This window comes from Mus caroli, chromosome 4, assembly GCF_900094665.2.
Source record: "Mus caroli chromosome 4, CAROLI_EIJ_v1.1, whole genome shotgun sequence".
NCBI classification, from domain to species: domain Eukaryota; kingdom Metazoa; phylum Chordata; class Mammalia; order Rodentia; family Muridae; genus Mus; species Mus caroli.
Genome location: NC_034573.1, coordinates 116,011,781 through 116,037,244, shown reverse-complemented (window position 1 = coordinate 116,037,244; position 25,464 = coordinate 116,011,781). Strand labels below are relative to the sequence as shown.

General features: G+C 53.4%; 1 protein-coding gene across 6 annotated transcripts; it reads left to right on the top strand.

The window, feature by feature from the left end:
* Positions 1 to 24,502, top strand: Map7d1 (MAP7 domain containing 1). Of its 6 annotated transcripts, XM_021160763.2 has the most exons (18): positions 4 to 351; positions 14,036 to 14,386; positions 14,560 to 14,628; positions 15,578 to 15,741; positions 16,313 to 16,427; positions 17,794 to 17,904; positions 19,152 to 19,274; positions 19,371 to 19,534; positions 19,711 to 19,850; positions 21,565 to 21,893; positions 22,142 to 22,337; positions 22,424 to 22,562; positions 22,663 to 22,767; positions 23,030 to 23,083; positions 23,269 to 23,311; positions 23,410 to 23,500; positions 23,615 to 23,808; positions 23,910 to 24,502. In XM_021160763.2, the coding sequence occupies exons 1-18, from the start codon at positions 306 to 308 to the stop codon at positions 23,918 to 23,920; spliced, it is 2,445 nt and encodes an 814-aa protein (XP_021016422.1). In that variant the 5' UTR covers positions 4 to 305; the 3' UTR covers positions 23,921 to 24,502. The 6 variants fall into 6 exon arrangements, with proteins under 6 accessions (XP_021016421.1, XP_021016420.1, XP_021016424.1 ...); XM_021160762.2 differs by having other exon boundaries at positions 1 to 351; positions 16,313 to 16,418; positions 19,152 to 19,534; XM_021160761.2 differs by having other exon boundaries at positions 2 to 351; positions 19,152 to 19,534.
* The last annotated feature ends 962 nt before the right edge of the window (positions 24,503 to 25,464 follow it).

Genomic DNA, 25,464 nt, shown 5'->3' with positions numbered 1-25,464 from the left:
GTACATTCGGAGAGGCCAGGCCCAGCCCGGGCGGTACAATAGGGTTGGGCCGCGACCAGGACTGGGCCGGCGCGGGGCAAAGGAGCAGAATCGCGGTCGCGGAGGACCGACCTCGGGTAGCTGGCTACTCAGAGCTTCGTTAGCCACCGGCCTCTACCTCTCCCACTCCGAGCGCGGCCGCCTCTGGGTCTTTGCCCGCTGGGCGGGCCAGGCGGGATGCGCCGCGGGACCCTGGTCCTGGCCTCCGGCCGTCGCCGCCGCCGCGGCTGAGACCCTCCCCCAAAACCTCCAGTGACGCCGCAGCCATGGAGAGTGGCCCGCGAGTGGAGCCCGGCCCGGGCGCACCCGCAGGTAAGCCGGGAGCCACACGAGAGCGAGCCCGGAGGGAGACCGAGTAGCTGCAGGGAGGCCGAGGATGAGGCTGGCGGCTGGGCGGGGACCCCTCCCCCGCCGCGCCCTCTGACCACTTAGAAGTTTAAAAATAAAGGCTGCGGCGGCTGCCGAGGCTCGGGGCCACGGACGCATCTTCTGACAGCTGCCTCCTCCCCCAACCTCCGCGCCGGGAAGCACGGGGCATCGGGATCCGTGGGAACCCGGTTAGGGATTCGATGGGGTGACCCTTCTGCCGCAGCCTGGTGCCATCCTCTCTTCCCCACCCCCACTCTCCTTCGAGATCCACCCCAGACTCTGAAGATCCTCTTTTACTGAGCTGGAGCTACTGTCTTCTCCATCCTCCCAGGACACGTGTGACCTTAGCCTTAATATGTGTGTTAGGGGACCAGATTCTCAGGTCTGGAACTATGCATACCGAAGCTAGGCCCTCGTACCCCCACGCCCAGGCCCTGGCCCAGACCTCGCCCCCACCCCATCCGTCCAGCTGCCGCGCAAAGGGCCTGTTGCTGTTGTGGGCCGACCAGGAGGGGAGGGAGACGAGGGGGAGGTCTTTAGCGGTGGCTGCCAAGTAACCCGCCGGATAAAGGCGAGGGGGAGGGGGAGGCGGTATTGTTTGGGGCGCGGGTGGGAGCTGGGGAGTGGGCCGCCTTCCCAAAAGCCAGGCCTACTTCAGAGCCCACCCAGTCTGATTTGGGACAGGAGTGACAGAGGTCTGCCGGCACCACGTCACTTCTTTGGGCCGGACTCTGTAGAATGAGGTGACCGCTCAAGGATGGCACTCCCTACATGCCACATCATTCCCTCAGACTGAGGTTTTTGGATGCTTTACACACACACACACACACACACACACACACACACACACACAGTCTCAATGCCCTAGACCACCAAAGCTCTCCCTTCCACCCCTCACCCCACCAACCACCAGTGTCCTGGACTTCTGCAAACCCCATTCTATCTGGGAGCAGCTGACGAGGGGGTGGGGACAGAATTCTGGTTGGGCCCCGCGTTGGAGGGAGGACTCTTTCTTCCTGGAAGGGGAGGGAAAAGCACGATTACTGAGGACCCAAGACCTGATCCACTCACACAGTCATCCCCACATTCCCAGAGAGTTCCCAGCCTAATCCTGTCACCTCCCTGCCCCCTGGGGTGTGGAGCCCCGGATTGAGCATATCTATAGGGGTGGAGAGCACCCAGGATGAGGTGGGGCTGCTTGGCTGTGGATGGGCTCCTCCCTGTGTCCGTGTGGGTGCTTGGTGGGGATCTATGACATGTAAGTGGAAAGTGGTGGGCTTCTGGAGGTTTACAGACTGTGTTGGCAACGAGGGTGGTCCAGTTTGTCTTGATTCCACGGAGCCTGAGAGGGGACACCTAGGGAGGCCCAGCCTGGTCTAGCCATCTGCTTACTGGTACTTTGCACCTGAGAGTTCTCGGCACGAGAGCCCAAATGAGGGCAGGGACACAGCCTTAGCCCGGGCTGGTTTATAATTAGGGCACTTGGATGAGTGGCCCAGACTGTGTATGGGGGCAGGGGTGGGATGCTTGGCAATACTTGAGGGCCTAGGTGAGTGCTGAGGGCCACATGCAGAGGTCTGGATGAGAAAACTGTTCTATTCACAGGGATCTAGATGGAGTTACAGGACAGGTTGGGTCAGGATCATGGCTTGTCTCTTTACACATTGAGAATCTGAAAGTGACCAAAGCCAAGGCTTCCTGAGAGTAAATGACAGGCCCATAGCATGCACCGGGGAGAGTATGGGGCAGTGGTCTAGGGCTCTGAGTGTTGGTGACGTGACCCTGCTTTCTTCAGATGCTTAGTTGAACACCGAGCTGTAACAGACAGCATGGGGTAGGGGGACAAGGGTGGCATCCCCTTTAGAGTCCGAAGGCCTGGATGGAAATCCCAGACAGCTGTTTCCTGACTACTGCCCTGGACCCAGGGATTCTGTTCCCCCGGGGAAAACATGGATCAGGGTTTGCGCTGTGAGCCTCTTGTGGTCGATGGGCGATGATGAACCTGAAGGAAGCTGGCATGCAGGCACCAGACACCCTCGGTAAAGTGTGATTACCATTATTGTGGTTAGGCTCATTACAACTGGTGCCAGTGGGGAGGCGTGAACTGTGGGGGAGGGCGGGGATTGGGAAGCAGCTCAGAGTGTAGACGCTAGAATCGATGAGTTCCACGTCATAACCTCCACTGGGCGATGGGGGCAGGGGGTGTTTCTTAACCCGAGTCTTAAGTTTTTCCATCTAGAAAGTAAGAATAGTGCTAGAAATGACCCCTCAGGGGCACCAGGCTCTTTAACTTAGCCCCTGGCACACAATTAGTACTCGGTCAATGCCAGCATAGGCTTGTGTTTTATTGATACCATTTCTAATTCGGTCAGAGGTCTGAGGACCTCAGATGGACCACCATGAGAATTGAAAGGGGGAGGGGTCGGTGTAAATAGGGCAGAATTCCAGGCGAGGGACACCTAGACTGATGTGAGGAGCTGGAGGGCACCTGGACAAGAGAGAAGTTGTGCTGTCCCCGATGTAGGGCCTTGGCAGGAGGAGAGAAAACAGGACTCGGGTCTCTGCACATTGTCCTGTGGCCCCACCATGTGACAGCCGGGTGCTGGTTGCGCTGAGGTGGTGAATGCAGTCAGTCAGAACCTATTCTGACTTAGATGGGGAACAGATGTGTTCTCTGAAGAAGGGCAAGCACCATGGTTGCCTGCCAATGTGGTGCCGCAGAGCATGGGCTTTGTGGCACACCCCTCAGAAGTTGGGAAGACCGGCCCAATGGACTGCAGATATCCATGCAACAGCCAACATGGTTGACGCCTCCCACTGCCGGACAGTCCCCCTCACTGGACTGGTGGGCTCAGTGTGAGGCCTTTAACGAGCCTCTAATGTGAAGTCACGCATATGCAAATGAGGAATAAGGACATAGGCCAGCTTAGCCCTTCTGGAGCCCTGCAGATGGCCACTGGCTACTAGTGGGGCAGAGGTGAGCAAGAGAGCCGGAAGCCAAAAGCAGGGCCCAGACCAGCGTGGAGGCCCTCAGAGCAGTTAGTACAGTTAGTCTCAAGTCTGACTGAGCTTGAACGGAGGCCAGCCATAAGCATGGGAGTCATATCCTTGGGTCCTCTCTGGGCCAGGGAGGGAGTCCGTGAGCGAGGCAGGCTTAGATAATGTAGCTTTGTTGGCTGGTGGTAGCTCTGCCTGGCACCCGGGGGCACAGCCTCCAGTGTTTTCTCCATCACCTCTCAGCTGCAGCTCTTCCCCCAAGGGAAATGGGGAGCTTGAAGTAGGGAACATGATATTGCTGTTCCTCCTGAGTTGTCAGGGGAGACGTGGACCTAGGGAGGGAGGTGATTCCTTTGCTCTCCAAACCCCCATTTCTTGTTCCTGTCCCCGTCACCCACCATTTGTTCACGACCTTCACTGTGCCAGGGCAGTGTCCTCTCTCCTTCGTTCCTCATGACATTCCCATGAGGAGGGACTCATTTTCTCCCCATTTTATAGATGAGACCCAGAGAGGTAAGGGTGCTCGCCCAAAGCCACATACATAGCTAGGAACTGGCAGCCTCAGGAGTTGACGTTTCAGCATCAAATCTGAATACAGAATCATCGTGACCAAGCAAGCCAGCGACAGGGTCTGGCCACGTCTCTTCCAGAATGTCCTTCTGTGGGCCTTGTGGTCCCTGGTGCCCCCTGTCGTTTCTCCTTGCAGACGCTGGTCGCTCGCTCATGGGTTCCCTGTGAATCCTGTCAGGATGGAGACTGAATAAATTGAACTTTAGTGGTGAATGATAGCCTAGCTCTAGCTAAAGTTCTCCAGGCTATGGGCTGGGGCTGAGGGAGGGACTCGGCCTGGGCCGCTGGATGGGGTCATTTCCTGCTGCCTAAAATAACAGGAAGTGGGTGCTCCTGATTGGAGGCTAGGGAACAATGGCCGCCCGGCCTGCCAGGGCGCTCCTTCAGAGCCTCTGTCTCACTAAGGCTGCAGAAGCTTCAGCCTAGCTTCAGGACCCTGCCTCCTACCTCTGGGGGGAGGCTGGCCTTTCCCAGTGTACTGCTTACAAAACTGCCTAGTTCCTCCAGGCCAGGCTATGCTGCTCTTTAGGAACACCTGTCCTGGCCCAGCATCCAGGCATCCCCCTTCCCAAGGCGTTGTCCTTCCCAGCCATCCCCTTCTCCCAGCCCAGATCTTTCCAGGAGGAGAGACCTGGGGACACCCCTCACCCCATCCCATCGCAGTGAGAGCAGATGGGGACAGTTAACCTGACTGCAAAGCCCACCTTTATCCTTCACCAACTGTGTGGCCCTAGCAAGTGTCTTAATTCTCAGAATCTGCTTCTCTGGTGTGTAAAGTGGGGTAATAGTATACCCCCTAAGGATGGAAACAAAGACAGGATGAACTAATGGAGTTATATACTTAGCTGGACGTGGCACAAGCCTTGTGTACATTTCTGTGCCTGTGAAGTTCTGAATCCCGTGTCTCTTATCTGAGAGAGACACAAGAGTGGCTTGCCCATCATTGTGTGCGCCCTTGTCTATGTGGTCTGCTTTCTCTCTTGGGTTCTCTCTGTCTCTGTGCCTTGTGCTCTCTCTCTCTGTCTCTCTCCTGTCTCTGTGTGTGTGTCTCTCTTTGTCTTTGTCTGTCTGTCTGTCTGTCTCTGATGTGTATAACTGTCTTTCTCTGTTTGTCTTTGCTCTCTCCCTGCCTGTCCTCCTGTCCTCATCTATCAGGTCTAATGTTGACACCTCAGAAGCCATTGCACGACCTGGAGGTACTTAGCTGTCTGTCCTGCCTCCTTTGCATCCCCTCCCTCCCAGGATGAACGTGCTGCTTCCCTCAGCTCTCACTTGACAGACTGCTCTGCTCTGCCGCAGTGGAAGTGGACCTCCCTTCCACTCCTTGGTCTGGGGCCTCACTCCCTGCCTCCTGTTGGCCAGCCTGGGCAGGAGCCTGCCTACCCTGCATTCCTGAGCTCTTAGCTCAGGGCCTGCCTGCCCCATCTGTACCCTTCACTTTTGTGGGGGAACCTCCCTGGGGGAGCCAGCCAGTCACTTCCTTCTTAGGGAGCAGACAGGAGCCTGGGGAAAGGATGCCATGACACCAGGCAGGAACAGCATGACATAAGATTTTGTCATCAGGTAACACGGGGTTCAAACCCTACCCCTGACACAGCCACGCTAGTCAGTATGACTAACAGTTAACTTACCTGTGAAGGAGTAGGGGATCTTTAGTACTTTCCCTTTAGGATAGTCACGAGAATCGAGTGACATAAGAGAACATAGCCTAGGACTTGGCAGAGGACAGCAGGGCCTTCATACAGTCCTGACATTTAGGGTTTAGAGAGACATCCCTGCCCAGAAGCACCTTGGAGGTCCTACTCTCTACTCTCTACTCTTTCGCTTTTTGATTGTTTGTCTTGTTTTGGGTTATTGTTTGTTTGGTTGGTTGTTTTGGTTTTGGTTTTTTTTTTTTTTTGAGACAGGGTTTCTCTGTGTCATTTTGGCTGTCCTAGAAATTGCTCTGTAGACCAGGCTGGCCTCAAACTCAGAGATCCCCCTGCCTCTGTCTCCTAAGTGCTGGGATGAAAGGGCGTGCGCCACCACTGCTCTGCATTTGCTTTGTCTTTTAAGACAGGGATTCTTGTAGCTGAGGCTAGCTTTGAACACTTGAGTCTCCTGCCTTCACCTACCAAGTACTGGGACTATAGGCATATGCTACCATCCCTGGGTGACTACACATTGTATAGGTAGTTTCCCACCATAGGTCTGTCCATCCATTCTTCCATCCGTCCATCCATCCATCCATCCATCCATGTATGTAGGTGTTCACTGATCGAACCCAGGGTTCCTATGTATGTCGGGCATGCCCTGCATGTACTACAGAGAGGACTAAGGCTCAGCCTCTCAATGAGTTTTTCCACTGATGGGCTGCAGATGGCAGGCAGGCAGGCAGAAAAGTGAGGCTAAGATCAGAGCTGTGAAGGACCATTAGCCCAGTCGGAGTTAGGGCAGCAGAAACCTGTCTGAAAGGACTGCGAGTGGGTAGCCCCCCACACATGCAGCAGATCCACTGGGGACTTGACCCCCATCTCTCAGCAGACCCCAATGATGTCAGAAGTCCATTTAGGGGCTCCTGGAAAGAAGGGGCCTTCTGACATCACCATACAACCGGATCCTGCACCTTTGCCCTGCAAATGTTTTTTTGTGCCAAGAAATAAATACAAATTATCTACTGCTTATCCAGTTCTTAGCAAATACTTCTGGTGGATATCAACACAGCAGAGGGAAACTGGCAGTGGCTGAAACCTCCCAGCCTGGCACAGTCCAAAGGCAAGATAAAGTTAAGTAACCTAAGATCATATTTGATTGAGGTGAATAATCAGAAAAGAATCAACCATATTGTATAGATAATTAACCCAGGAATTAATTTGGCTTAACACAGGCCGTTCCAGATAATGCCATCCCGGTGACATTTTGTCAGGGTTGGCAGAATTCTGAGGGAATATCTGTATTCAGGGTCAGTAGCCTGCCAGGTCACAAAAGTAGTTCCAAGCGTCCTGTTTGCCTCTTGAGAAGTTTTTCTTGTTCAGCTGCTGGAGTAAACATTCATTATTTCTGTGAAAGTCTACCTGAGTGCCTTTGTCCAGGGAGCCGCCCAAACTCTGTTATGATGGGGGTCTTTTCTTCCTTTCGATGTTTATCATTTCAAAATCCATAGCCACATATCTGTTTGGTTTTCGTTTGTTTGTTTGTTTGCTTCTCTTTCTTTTGACGGGGTCTCTCTATTATATAGCTCTGGCTGTCATGAACTTGCTTTGTAGTCCCTCCTGGCTATCCTGGAATTGACCGTGTAAACCAGGCTGGCCTCGAACTCACAGAGGAGTGCTGAAATGAAAGGCGTCTGCCACCACATCCAGCAGATCTGTTCTTTGTGTTTCCTTCTCAGGCACCTGCTCTAGGCTAGGGTGGCCTCCTGGTGTGGCATTTCATTGTCATTCAAAGCTCTTTGTGAACGGCTCCTTAAACATGGCATTGTTGTAGCTGCTGCTGCTGCTGGAGCAGTGAGCTAAGCAGATGTGGGTTCTGACAGTCTGACAGCACTCCAAAGAGATGCTGGGAAGCCACAGCTGTGTGTAGTAAAGGACATTGTGCCACTCAGAGAAGCCAGGGAAGGCCTCTCGGAGGAAATGGCGACTAAACCAGAGGAGAAGCAAGAGTTAACAATGGAAAGAAGGGACGGAGCAAACACCCTGTGGCAAGAAGGAGCTTGGATGGTTGTCAGACTTTAAAGAGAGGTCTTTAGGTAGAGAGTTCAGTGGGCAAGCAGGGATTTAAAGGGATAGGGGAGCTGGCTTTTAAGACTTTGCCAGACTTGGGGACTCAGCTCCAGCATCTCACCTGTATCCTCAGAACAGTGGGACACCATTGAGGTTGCGAGAGTTCAGTGGGGAGCAGAGTAGGGGTGGGTGAGGTAGAGCAGGGCTCTGAGCTCCTCCAGGTAAGAACTGGCCATGCTTTCTGCCAGGGTGGGGCTCCGTCACTTACCAAGTGTTTATAGGGCATATAGGTCCCCAGATCTGTTGGTGCTAGAGATAAGATGAGACAGTTGTCTCCCTGGGGGATCATAGGTCGGTAGTGGGGATGTTGTTAAGATGGGGTTTGTGAGCCAAATGTGTAAATGCACTGCTGTTGTCCCAGGTTTTCAGGAGGGTGGCTGGAACTCCCGAGGTGGACACCAGCAGCCTAGGCCACATATGATGCAGGACCCTGCACCAAAGAAGAGGCTTTCTGTGGTGACCAGTTCTAGAAGATCCTGCTTTGCCAGGGACATCAGAGCTCACTGATCTCTGCCCCTTCCCGCTCTCATGCCTCGGAATAAAATGATTTTTACCATAAAATAATAAGACAAATGTGAATGAAGAAAACAGGGGACTGAAGAGATGGCTCTGTGGGAAATTCTCCTAGAGGATCAGAGCTGGTCCCAGCACCCTTGTCAGCTGGCACACAACTGTGGGGACTCCAGGGCATCCAGGGATCTCTTAGGGCCTGCATGGGCATATGTCTGTCTGTCTGTCTCTCTCTCTCTCTCTCTCTCTCTCTCACACACACACACACACACAAATTTTTAAAAAATCACTAAAAGGAAATAGGGAAGCTTGCTGACCCAGGCTTGGAACCCCAGTTACTCAGCTGTCTGGAGCAGCAGAGCTATCAAAATTTCAAGGCCCGTCTGGGCTCTAGAATGAGTTCAAAAGTCAGGCTGGGCAAGTTAGTGAAGCACTGTCTCAAGATAAAAGTCACAAAATCTGAGGACACAGCACAGTGGTAGCGTGCTTGCTCAGAGTGTCAGCGGCTTCGGGTTCAAGCCCAAGTACTGAGAAAAAATGTCCTTAATGCTTATGTAGAGCATAGTTTATTATTATATGTGTATGATGTGTGTGCATACACTGACATTCTATGGGATTCAGGGGTGAAACTCAAGTTACCTACCAGGCTTGTTCAGCAAGTGTGTTTACCCACTGAGCTATCTCACTGGCCCTCCGCTTGTAGTTAAATCAAGGCAGACCTCACTGAGACCTGAGACAGGTGGGGGTTAGGGAATGAGTTGCATCTGGAGGCAGTCTTTCCTACTGAAGACTTGCAAGTTGCAGCCCAAGGCAGAGAGGGGCAGAAGGGACTGTGACTGGAGGGACTGAACTCCGGGGGAGAGGGAGAAAGGTGTCCAAGAAGTAACAGGCTTCCGAGGGAGAGGGCATCCTGGAGAGCCACAGAATGGGGTGGCCCCTTGGGGTTCTCATCTTCATGAGATGGGGTGTGTTCTGGGGATTTCAGGGAAATGGTGATGTGATCTGACTTACTGTTAATCCATCTCCCCTGCTGTTGTGTTGAGACAGGAGCTAGGGGGTGGAGCCAGGAATGGAACAGGGCTGGGCCAAGGCGATAGAATGGGAGGCTGTGAAAAGTGATGGAACTTGGGGTACATTCTGAAAATACAAGCCCAAAAGATTTGCTGGAATTAGACAGTGTGAAATGACTCAGATCTGAGGAGCTGCCGTAGCTGCGCTGGGGAGACCTGAAGTGGGGGAGTGGTTACATGTGGGGTGTCTGAAACATCCCGGGTGTTGGGTAGGGAGTTCCAGGACTGAAACTGGTCCTCCCTCCGGGGAGATGTCTGGGCTGGAGAAACAAATTTGGTTGCTGTCAGCACAGGGATGATGTTGGATGACATCACCTCAGAGTGTGGGGACAGAAAAGGTAAGCTCCTGCCTGACAGCCCTGGGGCACGGGACAGCATGGAAAGGTTAGGGAGTCAGGGAGGGGCCGCCAGAGACACAAGTCCCAGCCAGCAAAGCAGCCGGAGAGCCCAACCCTGAAGTGTGTCGTCTCCGTAGCCGAACAAGACCAGGGTTCCAAGAAACACCACAGGGTTGGCTGTGTCTGTGTGGCAGGTAAGAAAGAGACACGGAGCCCGTGCCTTAGTGGCCTGGGGGAGGTCTGGCAGAGAGGAAGTGGAGGACTTCTTCAGCACAGGTAGGTGCTGCTTGAGGAATCAGAGATGGTGTCCACAGTTAGCATTTGTACCAGCAACTCAGGACCCAGAGGCTCAGATCAGAGGTTCAGGGTTCCCACACAGGATCAGCCTGTCCACGCTATAGCCAGAAACTTGAACTGCACCTGATGCCCCACTCTTGGCTTCTCTGCTTCTCAGTATTTGGGTCCCACTTAGATACCCACAGTCTTACCTGGTGGGTGTGATTTGCCTGGGTGTAGACAGACACCCGCCTACCAATTTCCTTGCAACACCTGTTAGCTCATACAGATGCTTAGGAAGGATCCTACATAAGCCTCACCCTTGGCCTTTAAGCTAAGACTTACCCACCCAAACTTTGGCCTCAGACAGCCCTGGGTTCAAATCCTCCCCCAGCAAATATGACTTTTATGACCCTGAGCAAATCCTTTCAGGGGAGGACCTTTGTTTGCCCAATGGAGTGAGGAGCCAGGCCTCACTGCGTGGGTGCCACCAGGCCTCAACTGTGTGGATGCTACCAGGCCTCACTGTGTGGACNCCACTAGGCCTCACTGCGTGGATGCCACCAGGCCTCACTGTGTGGATGCTACCAGGCCTCACTGTGTGGACACCACCAGGCCTCACTGCGTGGATGCCACCAGGCCTCACTGTGTGGATGCTACCAGGCCTCACTGTGTGGACGCCACTAGTACTGGGTGGGGAAGTTAGTTAAGGAATTTGTACCTGGCTAGGAAGGGACCAGGCATATCTCAGGCTGGTGGGAAGAGCTGGGTCACCTGTCGTGGGCCTGGCAGGGTTGAGGTTTATGAGGGAAAACATTGCTTCAGCTAGGGCTCTTACCTGCACCCAGGAAGCAGAAGAGGAAAGAGGAAGGGAGGAAGGTAGACACTGGGGTGGTAGTGTAATTAGCTGCCTACCATCCATCCCTCATACTCTTCTACACTGATGCTAGAGATCGGTGCAGAAGGGCCAGGACCAGTGGCTCTCAGTCTTCCTAACGCAGGGACCTTTTAATACAGTCCCTCATGTTGTGGTAACTCGCCCCCCCCCCCAGCATAAAATGATTTCATTGCTACGTCATAGCTGTAATTGTGCTAGTTATGAATCGTACTGTAAATATCTGATATGTGACCCCTGTGGGCATTACAACCCATAGGTTGAGAACTGCTGGCCTAGGCTCTGCCAGTGACCCTGGGTTCAAATCCACATTGGGTCCCTTACTAGCCACAAGATCTCAAAGTTGGATGTGGTAGCACATGCTTAGAATCCTAGCATGGAAAAACAGGAGGCCAGAGGACAGGAGGTCTCATTGGGCCAGGCGAGACCTCCTAGTGAGAGAGAGTCCCTGTCTCAAAGGAAACAAAAGACTCTCCCTAGTCTGTGCTTTGCTTTGCTTTCTCTGTCTTTGTGAAAGAGATGTTAACATCTTCTTCATAAACAGTGAGGTTAGAACAGGTCATGTAAAGAGAGAATAGCTTTCCATGTAGGAAGCACTCAGTAAAACATGAATATTAATGAATATTGAAGGTGGTATATGCTTTTAGTCTTAGCACTTAGGAGACAGAGGCAGGAGGATCTCTGTAAGTTTGGGGACAGTCTGGTTTACATAGCTAGCAAGTTCCAAGACAGCCAGGGCTACATAGAGACCCAGTCTCAATATATATATATTTTTTTTTTTCATGCATGTGTAATCTCAGTGGCTAATCTCACAATGCTGTGACCTAAGTAGTAGCCATGCTTTATAGAAGAGCAGCTGTAGCACACAGCAGGTTGACAACAGTTCAGAGTCACTCAGTCTTCGGGAGAGCCAGGATCCATGCTTGTATCGGCTGGCTTTGAGCCCAAGCCATTAGATGCCTACCTCCTAGATAAAGATATCTAAAATCCCAAAGTCAGTTCCCTGGGGTGTCTCCTCCCTGCAAACATTTGTCCCAGGAATGAGGAGTTTACCCGTCCTGAGAGCCAGAACTCCAGAACAGAGGACTTTGTGTGGCAGGGGTCCTGTGATACTGCCTGTCCCCATCTGTTGGTACTGTGTCCTCATTCTCTGAGTGGCCTGAGGGTCCCTGCAGATGATGTAAGGGTTCAATCTGAGAACAGTTCTCTCTGGGAGAGCTGGAGGGGACATAAGACCTACAGAGAGACGGGAGTAGGCTTGACTTGACTGGGTTCCTTGGACCCATTTCACACACGGGAAAACTGAGGTTTGGCATGTGGAAAGCCTTCCCCTCTGTCTTGAGATGGTGAAAATTAGAACAGGGCTAACATGTTTTTTACCTGTCCTCTGGTGTAACATTTAACAAGTTCTCTTATGGGGTTGGGGATTTAGCTCAGTGGTAGAGTGCTTGTCTAGCAAGCGCAAAACCCTGGGTTCGGTACTCAGCTCCGGGGGGGTGGGGGTGCAAAATAATAAGTTCTCTTTCTGAGGCAGGCTGGTCTACAGTTTGTTGTGTAGCTAGGCTGGCCTGTTTGCAACACTTCTCCCTCAGCCTTCCAAGTGCTGGAGTTACAATTCTGTGCCACCATGCATTTGTGTGTGAATTTAACACAGGCTTACTTCAAACTAATTATGTAGTCAAGCTGGCCTTGAACTCATCGCAGTCCTCCTGTCTTAGCTTTCCTAATATTACAGGTGTACGCCACCACAATGTTTAGCAAGATTCATATCGGCGGGGTTTTTTGTTTGGTTGGTTATTTGGTTTTGTTTTGGAGACAGGTTTTCTCTGAGTAACCCTGGCTGTCCTGGAATTTGCTCTATAAACCAGGCTGACCTCAAACTCACAGAGATCCACCTGCCTCTGCCTCCTGATTGCTGGCATTAAAGGTGTGTGCCACCATTGCCCACTGCCCAGCTCCGATATTCATACCTTATTCCTTTCCTTTTTTTTTTAAAGATTTATTTTTATGTGTGTGAGTATCTTGTCTATGTATGTGTACTACATGGGTACCTGGTGGCTTTAGAGGCCAGAGAGGTCATCAGATCCCTGGGACTGCATTAGAGATGGTTGTGAGCCACCATATGAGTTGTGGGAACTGAACCCAGGCCCTCTGCAAGAGCAGCAAGTGCTCTTAACCACTGAGCCATCTCTCCAGCCTCAGATCTTCATAGCTTTAAGGAATAAATCTGAGGCTGAGTAGGAAGAAAAGGTTGCAGATAGACATATCTCGTTACGGATGGTTGTTAGCCACCATGTGGTTGCTGGGATTTGAACTCTGGACCTTTGGAAGAGCAGTCGGGTGCTCTTACCCACTGAGCCATCTCACCAGCCCCAGATAGACATATCTATAGCTGGCTGTGTACCCCACTGATGACTGTGGCAGTGCAAATATCCCACAGGCCCTTGCCCTTCCTCTTGGCTGGCCCTGTGTGCCCAGCCCTGGTCCACTCTGTGAACCAGACTTTGGGTTGGAGAGTGTGCCCCGAGGCAGAGAGGGTGGATGGGCAACAAGATGGCTCAGTGGGTAGAGCACCAGCCTCAGAGCCTGGTCACCTGAGTTCCGTCCCCAGGATCCACAGGGTGGAAGGAGAAAGCCAACTCTCACAAGTTCTCCAACCTCCACACACGCCATGGCATGTCCCCTCATGCATACCCACACCCACATACACATAAGTGAATAAATGTAATTCTGTTTAAAAAGGAAAGAGAAAGAGAGGCCCATTTGGTGCTATAAACTGGTTCTCTGTTTTTCCAACACGCTGTGCTCCGTCTGCCCCTTGGCAGCCAGCTCTCCCCTGCCAGCCGCTTTCCTTGCTCTGCCAACTCCAGCTCACCCTTCTGATAGCAGCTCAGTGACACTTGTTGGTGTTCAGGTTGACCATGTCAGCTGAGCTATGCTGTATGTTGCTCTTCCCCCCTGCAGCCATGTGTCTGCCCTCCTGGAGGCTGAGCTCCCTAGAGACAGGAATCCTGACTCTTTCTCTCACCATTATGCCATTAATATCTGGAATATATGAGGCCTGGCACATGAATAGAATATCCGTGAATGAATGAATGAATGAATGAATGATTGAATGAATGAATCCACTGGACAGGGCAGATTGCTGTGTGAACTGACAATACATGTGTGAACTCTGACCCTCCCTTCTTTCTTGCACTGATCTTTCAGCTGTGTTAGCCAGGATCCCCCAAGAGCCAAGACCATCTCCGGAAGGTGACCCTTCCCCTCCTCCGCCGCCAACACCAATGTCAGCCTTGGTTCCTGACACTCCCCCAGACACACCTCCTGCCCTGAAGACTGCCACGAATCCTAAGCAGCTCCCACTGGAACCAGGGAATCCCACAGGGCAGCTCTCACCTCAGCCAGCTCCCCCACAGGAAGAATGCCAGTCCTCAGAAGCCAAGAGCAGGGGACCCACCCCCATAGCCACAGGACCACGGGAGGCCAAGCCTTCTCGAAGAAGCAGCCAACCATCCCCCACCACAGTGCCAGCCTCTGACAGCCCTCCTGCCAAGCAAGGTGTGTGACCCCTGTCATCAATGTCAGACCCTGTGGTTTGCTCACGGGTGGAGTCCTCCTTTCAGTGAGGATGAGGACGAGGACGGGAAGGTGGGGTGGGGTGAGGCCTGAAAGGAAAGCCTGAAGCCAGTTTCCCCAGGAGACCTTTTGACTCTGTCCTTCCCTCTGCTTAGATGTAAAGAAGGCAGGAGAGAGACACAAGCTTGCCAAAGAGCGCCGAGAAGAGCGGGCCAAGTACCTGGGTGAGTGTTTGCGTGGCGTTATCGGCTCTTCACCATTCCCCAGCCTGCCGAGAATAAATAGTGCAGACCCTTCTGGAATACCATGTGTGTGCTGATCTCACTTAGTCCACTCAGCACATTTTGAGGAAGAATCGGGTCGGAAAAGATGACATCACTTGCCTAAGAGCCAGTGAGCAGCTGAGATTCAGACCCAGACACCCTGTATCTTACCTAATATCCATGCTCTGAACCAGTGATGCTCTGAACCAGTGATCTCAATATCCAATTGTAGCCGGGCGTGGTGGCGCACGCCTTTAATCCCAGCACTTGGGAGGCAGAGGCAGGCGGATTTCTGAGTTCAAGGCCAGCCTGGTCTACAAAGTGNGAGGCAGGCGGATTTCTGAGTTCAAGGCCAGCCTGGTCTACAAAGTGAGTTCCAGGACAGCCAGAGCTACACAGAGAAACCCTGTCTCGAAAAAAACAAACAAACAAAAAAATCAATATCCAATTGCTGAATATCAATAAATATCCTGTATATCAGATATTTATGTTATGATTCATGAGAGTAGCAAAAGTATAATTATGAAGTAGGAATGAAATAATTTTATGGTTGGGGGGGTCACCACAACATGAGGTGTCTCACCAACAGGAAAGTTGAGAACCACTGTTCTTTACCACCATATACTATATGTTGAAACTGTCCAGTTGGCCTCTGGATCATGTACAGGGGTGGGGTGGGATGGGGTGTCACACTGGTGAATTCATTTATCATCCAGCCAGTGTGGGAGACATTTCCTTAGGCCCAACTCTGAAATAAGAACGGGATATCTTGAGAGTGGAGGCTTCTTCACAGAGACAGGCAGGGAAGGGGACGGCCCAGGTCTGAGGTAGCCGACTGCCGCTGGGAGCATCTTCTGGCCCAGGCCTGCCGCAGAACCCCTCAGGTCATGCCCCCCCATTCCCACCTTAGCGGCCAAGAAGGCAGTGTGGTTGGAGAAGGAGGAAAAAGCCAAGGCGCTCCGGGAAAAGCAACTCCAGGAGCGCCGCCGACGGCTGGAGGAGCAGCGGCTTAAAGCCGAACAGCGCCGGGCTGCCCTGGAGGAGCGGCAGAGGCAGAAGCTTGAGAAAAACAAGGTACGGTCAGTCCCCACAGGTCTTCAGGTCTAGTGTAGCACACTTCTACACCCACACATGTCCCCGTGTGTTCTAGGAACCTCAACTGCATGCTCCGTGACTCTGTCCCTGTGTGACAATGTCCGTACAGATGCATTTGCTACCACATGTGCTTGTGACACATCCATCATGTAGATAGAACCTAGTTTGAGCACCTCTGAGGCTTTGAAAGACACGATAGATAGTCCAGTCCTGTCTGGTAGCCTCAGCCAAGAAGGAAATGAAAGCACCAAGATCAGGACCCTCAGTCCTAGGGAGACATGACCCTGCCCAGGAATCCCAGGCAAAGAAGAGTCCCACCCATCCTCAGAGAAGCAACTCATACACCCAGGAAGTGACTCAAGCCCACGGGGAAAAAAAAAAAGCTCTCCAAGAACTCGGATAGGGATCTATCACACATAGGCTTGAATCACAGCCAAGTCAGGAACTTTGGTTGCCTGTAGTGAGTCAGGAATTGCTTAGGATTGGGGAGGACTTTCTCCAGGTATGGTGGCTGATCCTGAGCCCAGACCTTTTTCCCATTGGCCCCCAGGAGCGCTATGAAGCAGCAATCCAGCGGTCAGTGAAGAAGACGTGGGCTGAGATCCGGCAACAGCGCTGGTCCTGGGCAGGGGCCCTGCACCACAGCTCCCCTGGACGTAAGACCAGTGAGTGGGCTGGAAGCGCTGGCGGACGGGCGGGTGGGTAGGTGGGCAGGGCTGCGGACAGGAACACTATACACAAGGCAGTCGGTCGTTCGCTACTCCCTGCAGCAGGTGTGTCTTGCTTCGTGTGACTTGTGTCTTCTGGAATGGTCTGTAAGCCAGATCATCCTTTCCTAAGGCCTTCCACTATCAAACCAGAAATGGATTCTCTCAACTCGGTTTGCTCCTCAAACCTCTGTCATCTTAGGAGTTGCTAAATGCTTCGCTCCTGTCAGTTACTGTTCATTGATGATATATAAAAATATATATGATATATAAAGCCATATATTGATATGACTTTAATGCCCTGCAGACCTGGTACTTAAAAAGAACTGCCATCCTCTGTTTTGGAAGGTAGTTTTTTTTTTTGTCTGAGTTTTCTTAATAGGTACATTCTGGATTTTGGTCTGCTTCCTTCCTGGCATGTATATTCCACTGTGCTTGGCTGTCTTTATACAAGGACAAGGTTCTGTATTTCATGGATCTCGCCTGCCGTGTGTGCTCATAGATGTCTTGTGTAGCCCACTCTATGAGGCTGTGTTTTGGAATTGCATACCTCAGTGAGGACTCCTAAGTCAGACTTAGCTTCAACCTTGTGTGAACTTTAACTTCTCAAACCTCACTCTCTTCATGTGTGAAATGGGGGGAATCCCAGCACTGCTTGCCTCCAAGGTTGTAGGCAGATGTTTGGAGGACCAAGTGAGGTGACATGCATGTGGTACCCAGCACAGTGTCAGGCCCGTGGTAAGCGGTCATCAACTGTCACGTTAGGTTACTTCATGTTTCTCTGTGCATGTCTACATACATGTGTGCATGCATCCGACACCGTGTATGCCTGTGTTTGCATGTCTTTGTCTCTGTGTGTCTGGATAAACATGTGGGTATGTGGATTTGTGCAAGTAGCCGTGAGCTGTGTAGGTCTTCTGTTTAGGAGCATTTTTTGCATTGTGCCAGTATGTGGGTGTTGTATCCATAGCGCCTTGGCTGGGCAGTGTCAGCAAGTGCCGATGTCGGGTGGCTGTGGGGAGGGGTGCAGCACCCAGCCCTAGGCAATGGCTTCCTTTGGTCTGGCCAAGAAGGCTGTAGTTCTAGTTTCCCACCATTTCTTCCCTCTGCTCCTTTTCCATTGGCTTCCTCAATCAAGGTTGTTTCTGATCATCTCCCTTGTCCCCTCCCTCTCCCAGGGCCAAATCGAGCCTCTTCCCCATCCTAGCCTGCCCGCTCCTTCCTCTCCCACCCTGCCCTCAGAGCATCCTGCATGGAAGGCCTCAGTGCCCCCCCTGGCTCCCGTCTGGCCCGGCCCTAATGCCGTGTGTCTTTTCCCCTCCAGGTGGGAGCAGGTGCTCCGTGTCGGCAGTAAACCTGCCCAAACACGTGGACTCTATAATCAACAAGCGGCTCTCAAAGTCCTCTGCCACGCTCTGGAACTCCCCCAGTAGAAGTAAGAGAAGGCTCAGCCTTCCCCCTCCAGAGCCCCTTGTAGCCAGCCCCCTCCAGAGCTCAGCAAGAATACTCATCCCTGGAGCCCTCCCTATGACTTCAGGTCCAGCCCTGCTCTATTCCACCCAGGGCTCTGTGCCCTTTAGGGGAGCCAGCATTTGGGTCTGGACCCTCCCAGGACATAGCAGTGTCCTGTAGGAGAGACAAAGGACAATGGCCTAGAGGACAGAAAGCCTGGCAGGGGCCTCAGGAGGTTAGGCTAGGGGCTGGGGTGGTAACAGGCAACCAGCTTTCTCTCTAACCACAGCTAGCTGGCCTGGGCCAACCTTAGACAGGTGGCTTTGCCCCCATCTGTCAGGCTAGCCTGGATACTGGGTGAGGGTATTCTGGCTCCACCCTGGAGGGCCATGCAACCCTGCCATCTCTGCCTTTAGAGCACCTGCTTTGGCCTTGGCTGGGTCCAAAGTTGGGACCAACCAAGGTGGCACAGCTCCTGCGTTCCCACCATGCCCCGGTGCTTACATATGAAAGAACCATGGTTAAAGTTATTTATAAAGTTTCTCCAGCTTTTATTTGGTTGCTCTGTTGCCTAGCAACCAAATCAGCTGCTGTACCAACCCCACCTGACTAAAGCTTAAAAATAACCCAGCAGCTGAAGGGACAGAGCGGGGTGGCCTAGGGCAACCAGGCCCTCTAGCTGCCTCTGTCTCACACTCCTAATGGCTGGTTGGAGGAGCACAAGGACCCTCACTGCCCCAAATCTAAGAAGCATGCCTCCCGCAGGCCAGCATGATGAAAACAGGAGAGGCAGGCCCTACTGTGGGACCTGGGAGAGGGCAGTTGGGTCTTCCCTAGATCCTATTATGGCTCCTTCCTTTGCTCTCAGTTTTGAGCCCTCTCACCTGGGGAGACTGGTAGGAGGCACTCCTAAAGTGGATGCAGGGTGTTGGCCTAGGGAGGTTTATTTTTTTCTTCTTTGGTGTTGGGAATTGAACCTAGGGCCTCTTGCATGACAGCCAAGCGCTCTACCTCTGAGATATATTCCCAGTCCCTCGCTCAGTGTGTTGTTGCCTGTGTCTGCAAAAGGAGCACCAGATCTTAGGAAAAAAAAATAAGCGTGACCCCGCGTGACTTGGGGTGGGGGTAACAGTCCTCTTGAGAGTCCTTGGGCTCATCGTGGGTTCGGTGCCTCGTCTCCACCACCTGTGCCTCTTGCGTTGACCTGCTCTTTCTGGTATTCTCCCCCAGATCGCAGCCTGCAGCTGAGCGCATGGGAGAGCAGCATTGTGGATCGTCTGATGACGCCCACCCTCTCCTTCCTGGCTCGGAGTCGCAGCGCGGTCACACTGCCCCGCAACGGCAGGGACCAGGGTAGGGGCAGCGGCCCTGGGAGACGCCCCACGAGGGCCCGGGCAGGGGCCAGCCTCGGGCCCGGGCCACACCCCGACCGCACTCATCCCTCTGCAGCCGTGCCAGTGTGCCCGCGCTCGGCCTCCGCCAGCCCCCTGACGCCTTGTAGCGCCCCTCGGAGCGCGCACCGCTGCACCCCGTCCGGGGAGCGCCCAGAGCGGCGCAAGCCCGGCGCCGGTGGCAGCCCCGCGTTGGCGCGCCGCCGGCTGGAAGCCGCGCCGGTGAGTGGCCACAGCTAAGGTGGGAACAGGTTGCCTCTAGGCTGGAGTGCGGGCGCTGTTAACCTATCCTTCTCCTCCTTCTCCTCCTCCTCCTCCTCCTCCTCCTTCTCTTCCTCCTCCCCCTCCCTCTCCCCCTCCTCCTCCTCCTCCTCCTCGCTTCCATCCTTCGCCTCCAGGTGCAGAAAAAGGAGAAGAAGGACAAGGAGCGGGAAAACGAGAAGGAAAAGAGCGCCCTGGCCCGCGAACGGAACCTCAAGAAGCGCCAGTCGCTGCCAGCGTCTATCAGACCTCGGCTCTCCACCAGCGCTGAGCTCAGGTGGGCGGGGCGCTGAGCTCAGGTGGGCGGGGCTCCCACCTCACCTGGACTTTCACTCTGTCAATCATTCCCAAGTACTTTTTAATAAGAGCAGGTTTTTCCGTGTTCTTGTCTCTCCGTTTCTCTTTTTCTTAATTTTTTTTTCCTTTGAGACAGTCTCCAACTCCTGAGCCCTCACCATATTCTTACCTACATGAGCTTAGGACTAGAAATAGATTCCCGGGCCTCCCACACGCTAGGCAAGCACCCTCATCACTAAGCTATATACCCAGTCCTTTCAGTATTTTGTCTTTGGTTTTTCAAGACAGGATTTCTCTGTGTACCCGTGGCTGCCCTTGAACTCTAGCTGAGGACCAGGCTAGCCTGGAACTCACAGTGATCTGACTGCCTCTGCCTCCCAAGTGCTAGGATTAAGTCCTGTGCCACCCTGGCTCCGCCCCTTTTCACTAAGTTGCCCAGCCCTGAACCTGTGGTCCTCATAGTTGCTGGGGTTACAGCAGACCTGTGTCACCGTACTTTCTCAGTGTGTGTGCATGCGTAGGTCAGGGGAATCAGCTCTCACTCTACCATGGAGGTCCAGGGATTGAACTCAGGTTGTCAGGCTTGGTGGCAAGAACCTTTGCTTGCCGAGCCATCTCACTCACTGGCCCTTTTTTTTTTTTTTTTTTTTTTTTTTTGGTTTTTCGAGACAGGGTTTCTCTTTATAGCTCTGGCTGTCCTGGAGCTCACTTGTAGACCAGGCTGGCCTCGAACTCAGAAATCTGCCTGCCTCTGCCTCCCGAGTGCTGGGATTAAAGGCATGCGCCACCATGCCCGGCTTCTGGCCCTTTTTTTTGTTGAGTATAAGTATCTTAACATCCTAGACTGGCCTGTAATTAGCTTGATAGCCAGTGATGAGCTCAATAGCCAGTGATGAGCTCGGTTTATGGTCCTTCTGTCTCTTCCTCCTGCAAGTCCTGGCATTAGGGGACTGTGTGCTGGCTCAGTCAGCATGCTACCAACTGAGAAACATGTCTACACAAACATTTCAACAGAGCCTCTTGTTTTGTTGTTTGTTTTGCTTTTAGGAGGCAGGATCTCCTTTGTAGCCCAGGATGCCCTTGAACTAATTGTGTAGCCTGGGCTAGCCACAAACCCTATCTTTCACTTTTTCTTTTTCCTTTTCTCCCTCTTCCTGCCCCCTCCCCCACCACACACACTTTCCCTAAAACTCAGAATCTAAGTAAACAACTGACCAGGTGCTCTAGGTGCTGAAAATACTTTGGTAGGCTAAACCAGGCCTAGTGTTTGCTCTACCAAGTGTACATGCTGTGGGGAAGGCGGGTGTTAATCAAAATCTCTCAGTAGTGAATTTGTAATTGCAAGCCGAGATATACGCACCAAGAGGAAGTGGTAACACTGAGTGGTGAGGTGGGATACAACCCAGCCTGCGTGCAGCAGGCAGCATGCGGGAGACTGAGGCCCAGTAAGCAAACCTTTGCTGTGCACGCCTTGTACCCTGAGTTAAATCCCTGGAATCCATGGAAAGATGGGAAGAAAGAAGCACTTCCACGAAGTTGCTTTCACACGCATGCTCACACATGCACACTACGCTCTCCACACGATATTAATTTTTTTTTTAAGGGAACACTTCCCCAAAGAAGTGGCATGTTGGGGGAGGGGAGTGCCTGCCCAGGTGCTCTGCCTTGCTTCTAACCCTTTTCTTCTCTCTTAGCCCTAAGTCCAAGGCCCGGCCATCCTCTCCCTCTACAACCTGGCACAGACCTGCCTCCCCCTGCCCCAGCCCAGGACCAGGCCATGCCCTTCCTCCAAAGCCACCATCCCCCCGCGGCACCACTGCATCACCCAAGGGGCGGGTTCGGAGGAAGGAGGAGGCAAAAGAGAGCCCCAGCCCGTCGGGGCCTGAGGACAAAAACCACCGCAAAAATAGAGCCTCTGAGGAGAAGGAGCCAGCTGTCCCAGCCTCACCAGTGCCCTCACCGGTGCCCTCGCCCACCCCAGCCCAGCCTCAGAAGGAGCAATCCTCAACACAGATCCCTGCAGGTACACAGGAAGTGAGGGTGGGCAGGGCAGAGATGTGCCATCTTTTTCTATGTCCGGGAAGTGGACCAACAGACCCTGGTCACAAGGGACGGGAAGAGGGATCTCCTCCCAGGTCTCCGAAACCCGTGATGGCAGCAATTGAATTGAATGCTTGCATAGCTGAAGTCCTGAAAGCATGGGGGCGTACAGGGCTGATGGAGGGGCCTGTACTGGTGTGTGTTAACTCCTGGTCTTGCATCTTCCTCCAGACACTGCTGTCCCAGCTGTCCCAGCTGCTCCGACTGCCCCTCCTACCGCTGCTCCCTCGGTGACCCCTAGCAAACCCATGGCGGGCACCACAGACCGAGAGGAAGCAACGCGGCTCCTGGCTGAGAAGCGTCGCCAGGCTCGGGAACAGAGGGAACGCGAAGAACAGGAGCGGAAGCTGCAGGCTGAAAGGGACAAGTAAGTGTGACCTCGGGGACTGTGAGGGTCCCTAGAGCGCCTGAAGAAGAGGCGCAGACCAAACTTGAGTTTCCTGGGTCCTCCAGGCGAATGCGAGAGGAGCAGCTGGCCCGGGAGGCTGAAGCCCGGGCTGAACGTGAGGCCGAGGCCCGGAGACGGGAGGAGCAGGAGGCTCGAGAGAAGGCGCAGGCTGAGCAGGAGGAGCAGGAGCGACTGCAGAAGCAGGTGCCCAGGCGGGCGGGCAGATCTTGGCTGGCAATCGGTGGGCATGCCTGGGAGGGAAGGCTGAAGCAGAGAGCCCGAAACTTATGGAGGCCTTTGGCAGAAAGAGGAAGCCGAAGCTCGGTCCCGGGAAGAAGCTGAGCGCCAGCGCCAGGAGCGGGAAAAGCACTTTCAGAAGGAGGAACAGGAGAGACAAGAGCGAAGAAAGGTGTCCAGGGCAGATGGGATCTGGGGGGCGGGGCCTGGCCGGGGCGGGGCCTGGCTCCAGCTCCAGTTCTTGGAAATTAATTGTACCTGTGAACCAGTGGGGCCCAGGCTTGGATTTGTAGAAGACGGGATAAGGAAGGACGGGATAAGGAAGGACGGGTGTGGGTTGGGAGGGAACTGAGCTCTAGAATAGGGCCAGCGGGTGGGAAGTTGAGGACTAGGTCTGGGTTTGAGCCTAACTGATGTGGGGCCTCCTCCAACAGCGGCTGGAGGAGATAATGAAGAGGACTCGGAAGTCAGAAGCCGCTGAAACCAAGGTCAGGATTCTCAGGTTGGGGAGCGGGAGTTGGGGTGAAGAAAGGAGGCTGCAGTGAAGCCTCCAAAGCCAAGGAAGGATGCAGTGGGGGAGGCTCTTCAGTGTCTGGGCCAAAAGGGAATTCAGTACCAAGGTAAACGGGACCACATAGCCCTGGCACCTGATAGCTCTTCCTTTTCAAACCAGAAGCAGGATGCAAAGGAGACCGCAGCTAACAATTCCAGCCCAGGTAAAGCCACCACGCATTTCCTTTGCCCTGGTCACCCCTGTGCTCCAGTCCCACCCTTCAACAGCCCCTAACTGATGGCCATTTCTTTGCCGCGATAGACCCTGTGAAAGCTGTAGAGACTCGGCCCTCTGGGCTACAGAAGGATTCTATGCAGAAAGAGGAGCTGGCCCCCCAGGAGCCACAGTGGAGGTACCAGCTCCCAATCCCAGGGACTCCTAGGCCGGCAGCTGCAGGCTGGAGCTGTGGACTCCTCTGGGCTTCCCAGGGAGGTGAGGTGCTAACCCTGAACCCCTACATCCACAGCCTGCCAAGCAAGGAGATGCCAGGGTCCCTGGTAAATGGCCTGCAGCCTCTCCCAGCGCACCAGGAGAACGGCTTCTCCCCAAAGGGAACGGCTGGGGACAAGAGTCTGGGTCGCGCAGCAGAGGGGCTCCTCCCATTTGCAGAGGCAGAAGCCTTCCTCAAGAAAGCAGTGGTGCAGCCTCCACAGGTCACAGGTGGGGACTCTAGGGACCCTGGTTCTGGCACCCAGCTGCATCCCACCCATCCCTGCCTGGGACTCCCCGGGCCTGACCTTTATCCTTCTCCCTTCCCTTAGAAGTTCTTTAAGCAAATTGCCTTGGACCGAGGTGCAGCTGTGAAGGTTCCTCCATATCAGCTCGTGGGTGTCTGGAAGAGAAAGAGACAGAACAAAGATGGAAGTGGCCTGGTGGACCCCTGGGGGCAGAGTTCCTCTTTGTATTTAATCCGCACCTTACAGACTGGTGATGTCTTTGGCTGAAAGCGGGACTGACTGCCCCTCAGTACATCCGTGTGCTTACACGCTCGGACACCCATCTTCCCCATACACACACACACACTCATAGCCTCTCTGGCCTTCCCCCTGGGGAAGGACCACTTGTAGTATTTGCCTTGGTTTGCTGGGGTACAGTGGATGTGAATACTGTAAATAGCTTGTGCTACGTGGAGGAGGCGGGTACAGGAGGCAGACCCTCTTCCCAAGTCTCCCTGGGCAAATCTTCCTCTATTTAACTGTAACCGAGGGGGAACCCAGGTCTGGGAATGGAGGGGCACCTTGGGCCACACAATACTGGTTGCTTCAGGGGTGATGTCCCCTGTCCTCACCTGGAATCAGTGTTATTACATCTGATCAAACTTCTCCGGAAATAAAGGGAGAAAAATTCTGCCAAACCTGCGTGTCCCTGGATCTGGGGGAGGGAGAGGTGGAGAGAGGTACAAGTAGGTGACCTGAGCTCTGAGACCTTCAGGAGCCTAGGGCTGGAGGCTTCTATACCCTGATTGGTGTAGCAGTCCTGGCCTCCCTGTGCTGTGTTTTTTTAGTTTAGTTATGAATCCCTTCCTTTATTTCCTCAACAGATATTAATTGCTGTGCGTAACCTAGAAGTACAGAAGTAGGGAAAGACACAGCCTCTGTGTGTGTGGAGTTTCTACCCAGACAGCGAGCATCACAGAAGCTGGGCTTTCTGCTCAGCATCCCTCTGCCCCTTACTCCTGTTCACTACAACCCTGTCCTCTCCAGGTACCCAAGTTCTTTCCCAGTACCAACTCACCTCAGCAAAGGTGGCACCTAGCCCACCTCTGGCCAGTGAATCATGACTGCGGTGACCCAAAAATGATGGCCCTGTGGGTCGTGGATAGGCTTGCATGTGCATGTGACAGTTCCAGCCAGCAGGTGTGAAGAGAAGTCTCCCGGAGAGTTTTATAAAGGAACCCTGTGTGACAGATAGGTTTGAAGTGACCCCCCCCCCCCAGCATCCCCTGTCTCACACTCTTGCAGTCTCCTCCCAAGCTGTAACTAGGTTGGCCGGAGTAGCCAATAGAATACAGCAGAAAGAATGGCGTTTCAATAAGCCAAGGCCTCTGTCTCGGTTGCCTTCCTGATCTTGAGTCACTCAGGCTGGGTAAAAATCAGAGTCCTTTTAAGAGACCTGTATACCCAGACACTGAAGCCTCTGCCAGCAGTTGAGACTCAGTCCAGCCTTCAGATGACCTTAGGCCTGGCCCACAGTGTGACCCTCACCTCATGGAACACCTACAGCTAGAAACAGCTAGTTCAGCTGCCTTTAAAAAGTGAGACAAATTTTAAATTGCTCTTGTGTGGTTATTTGCCACACAGTAGCACCATGAGAGAA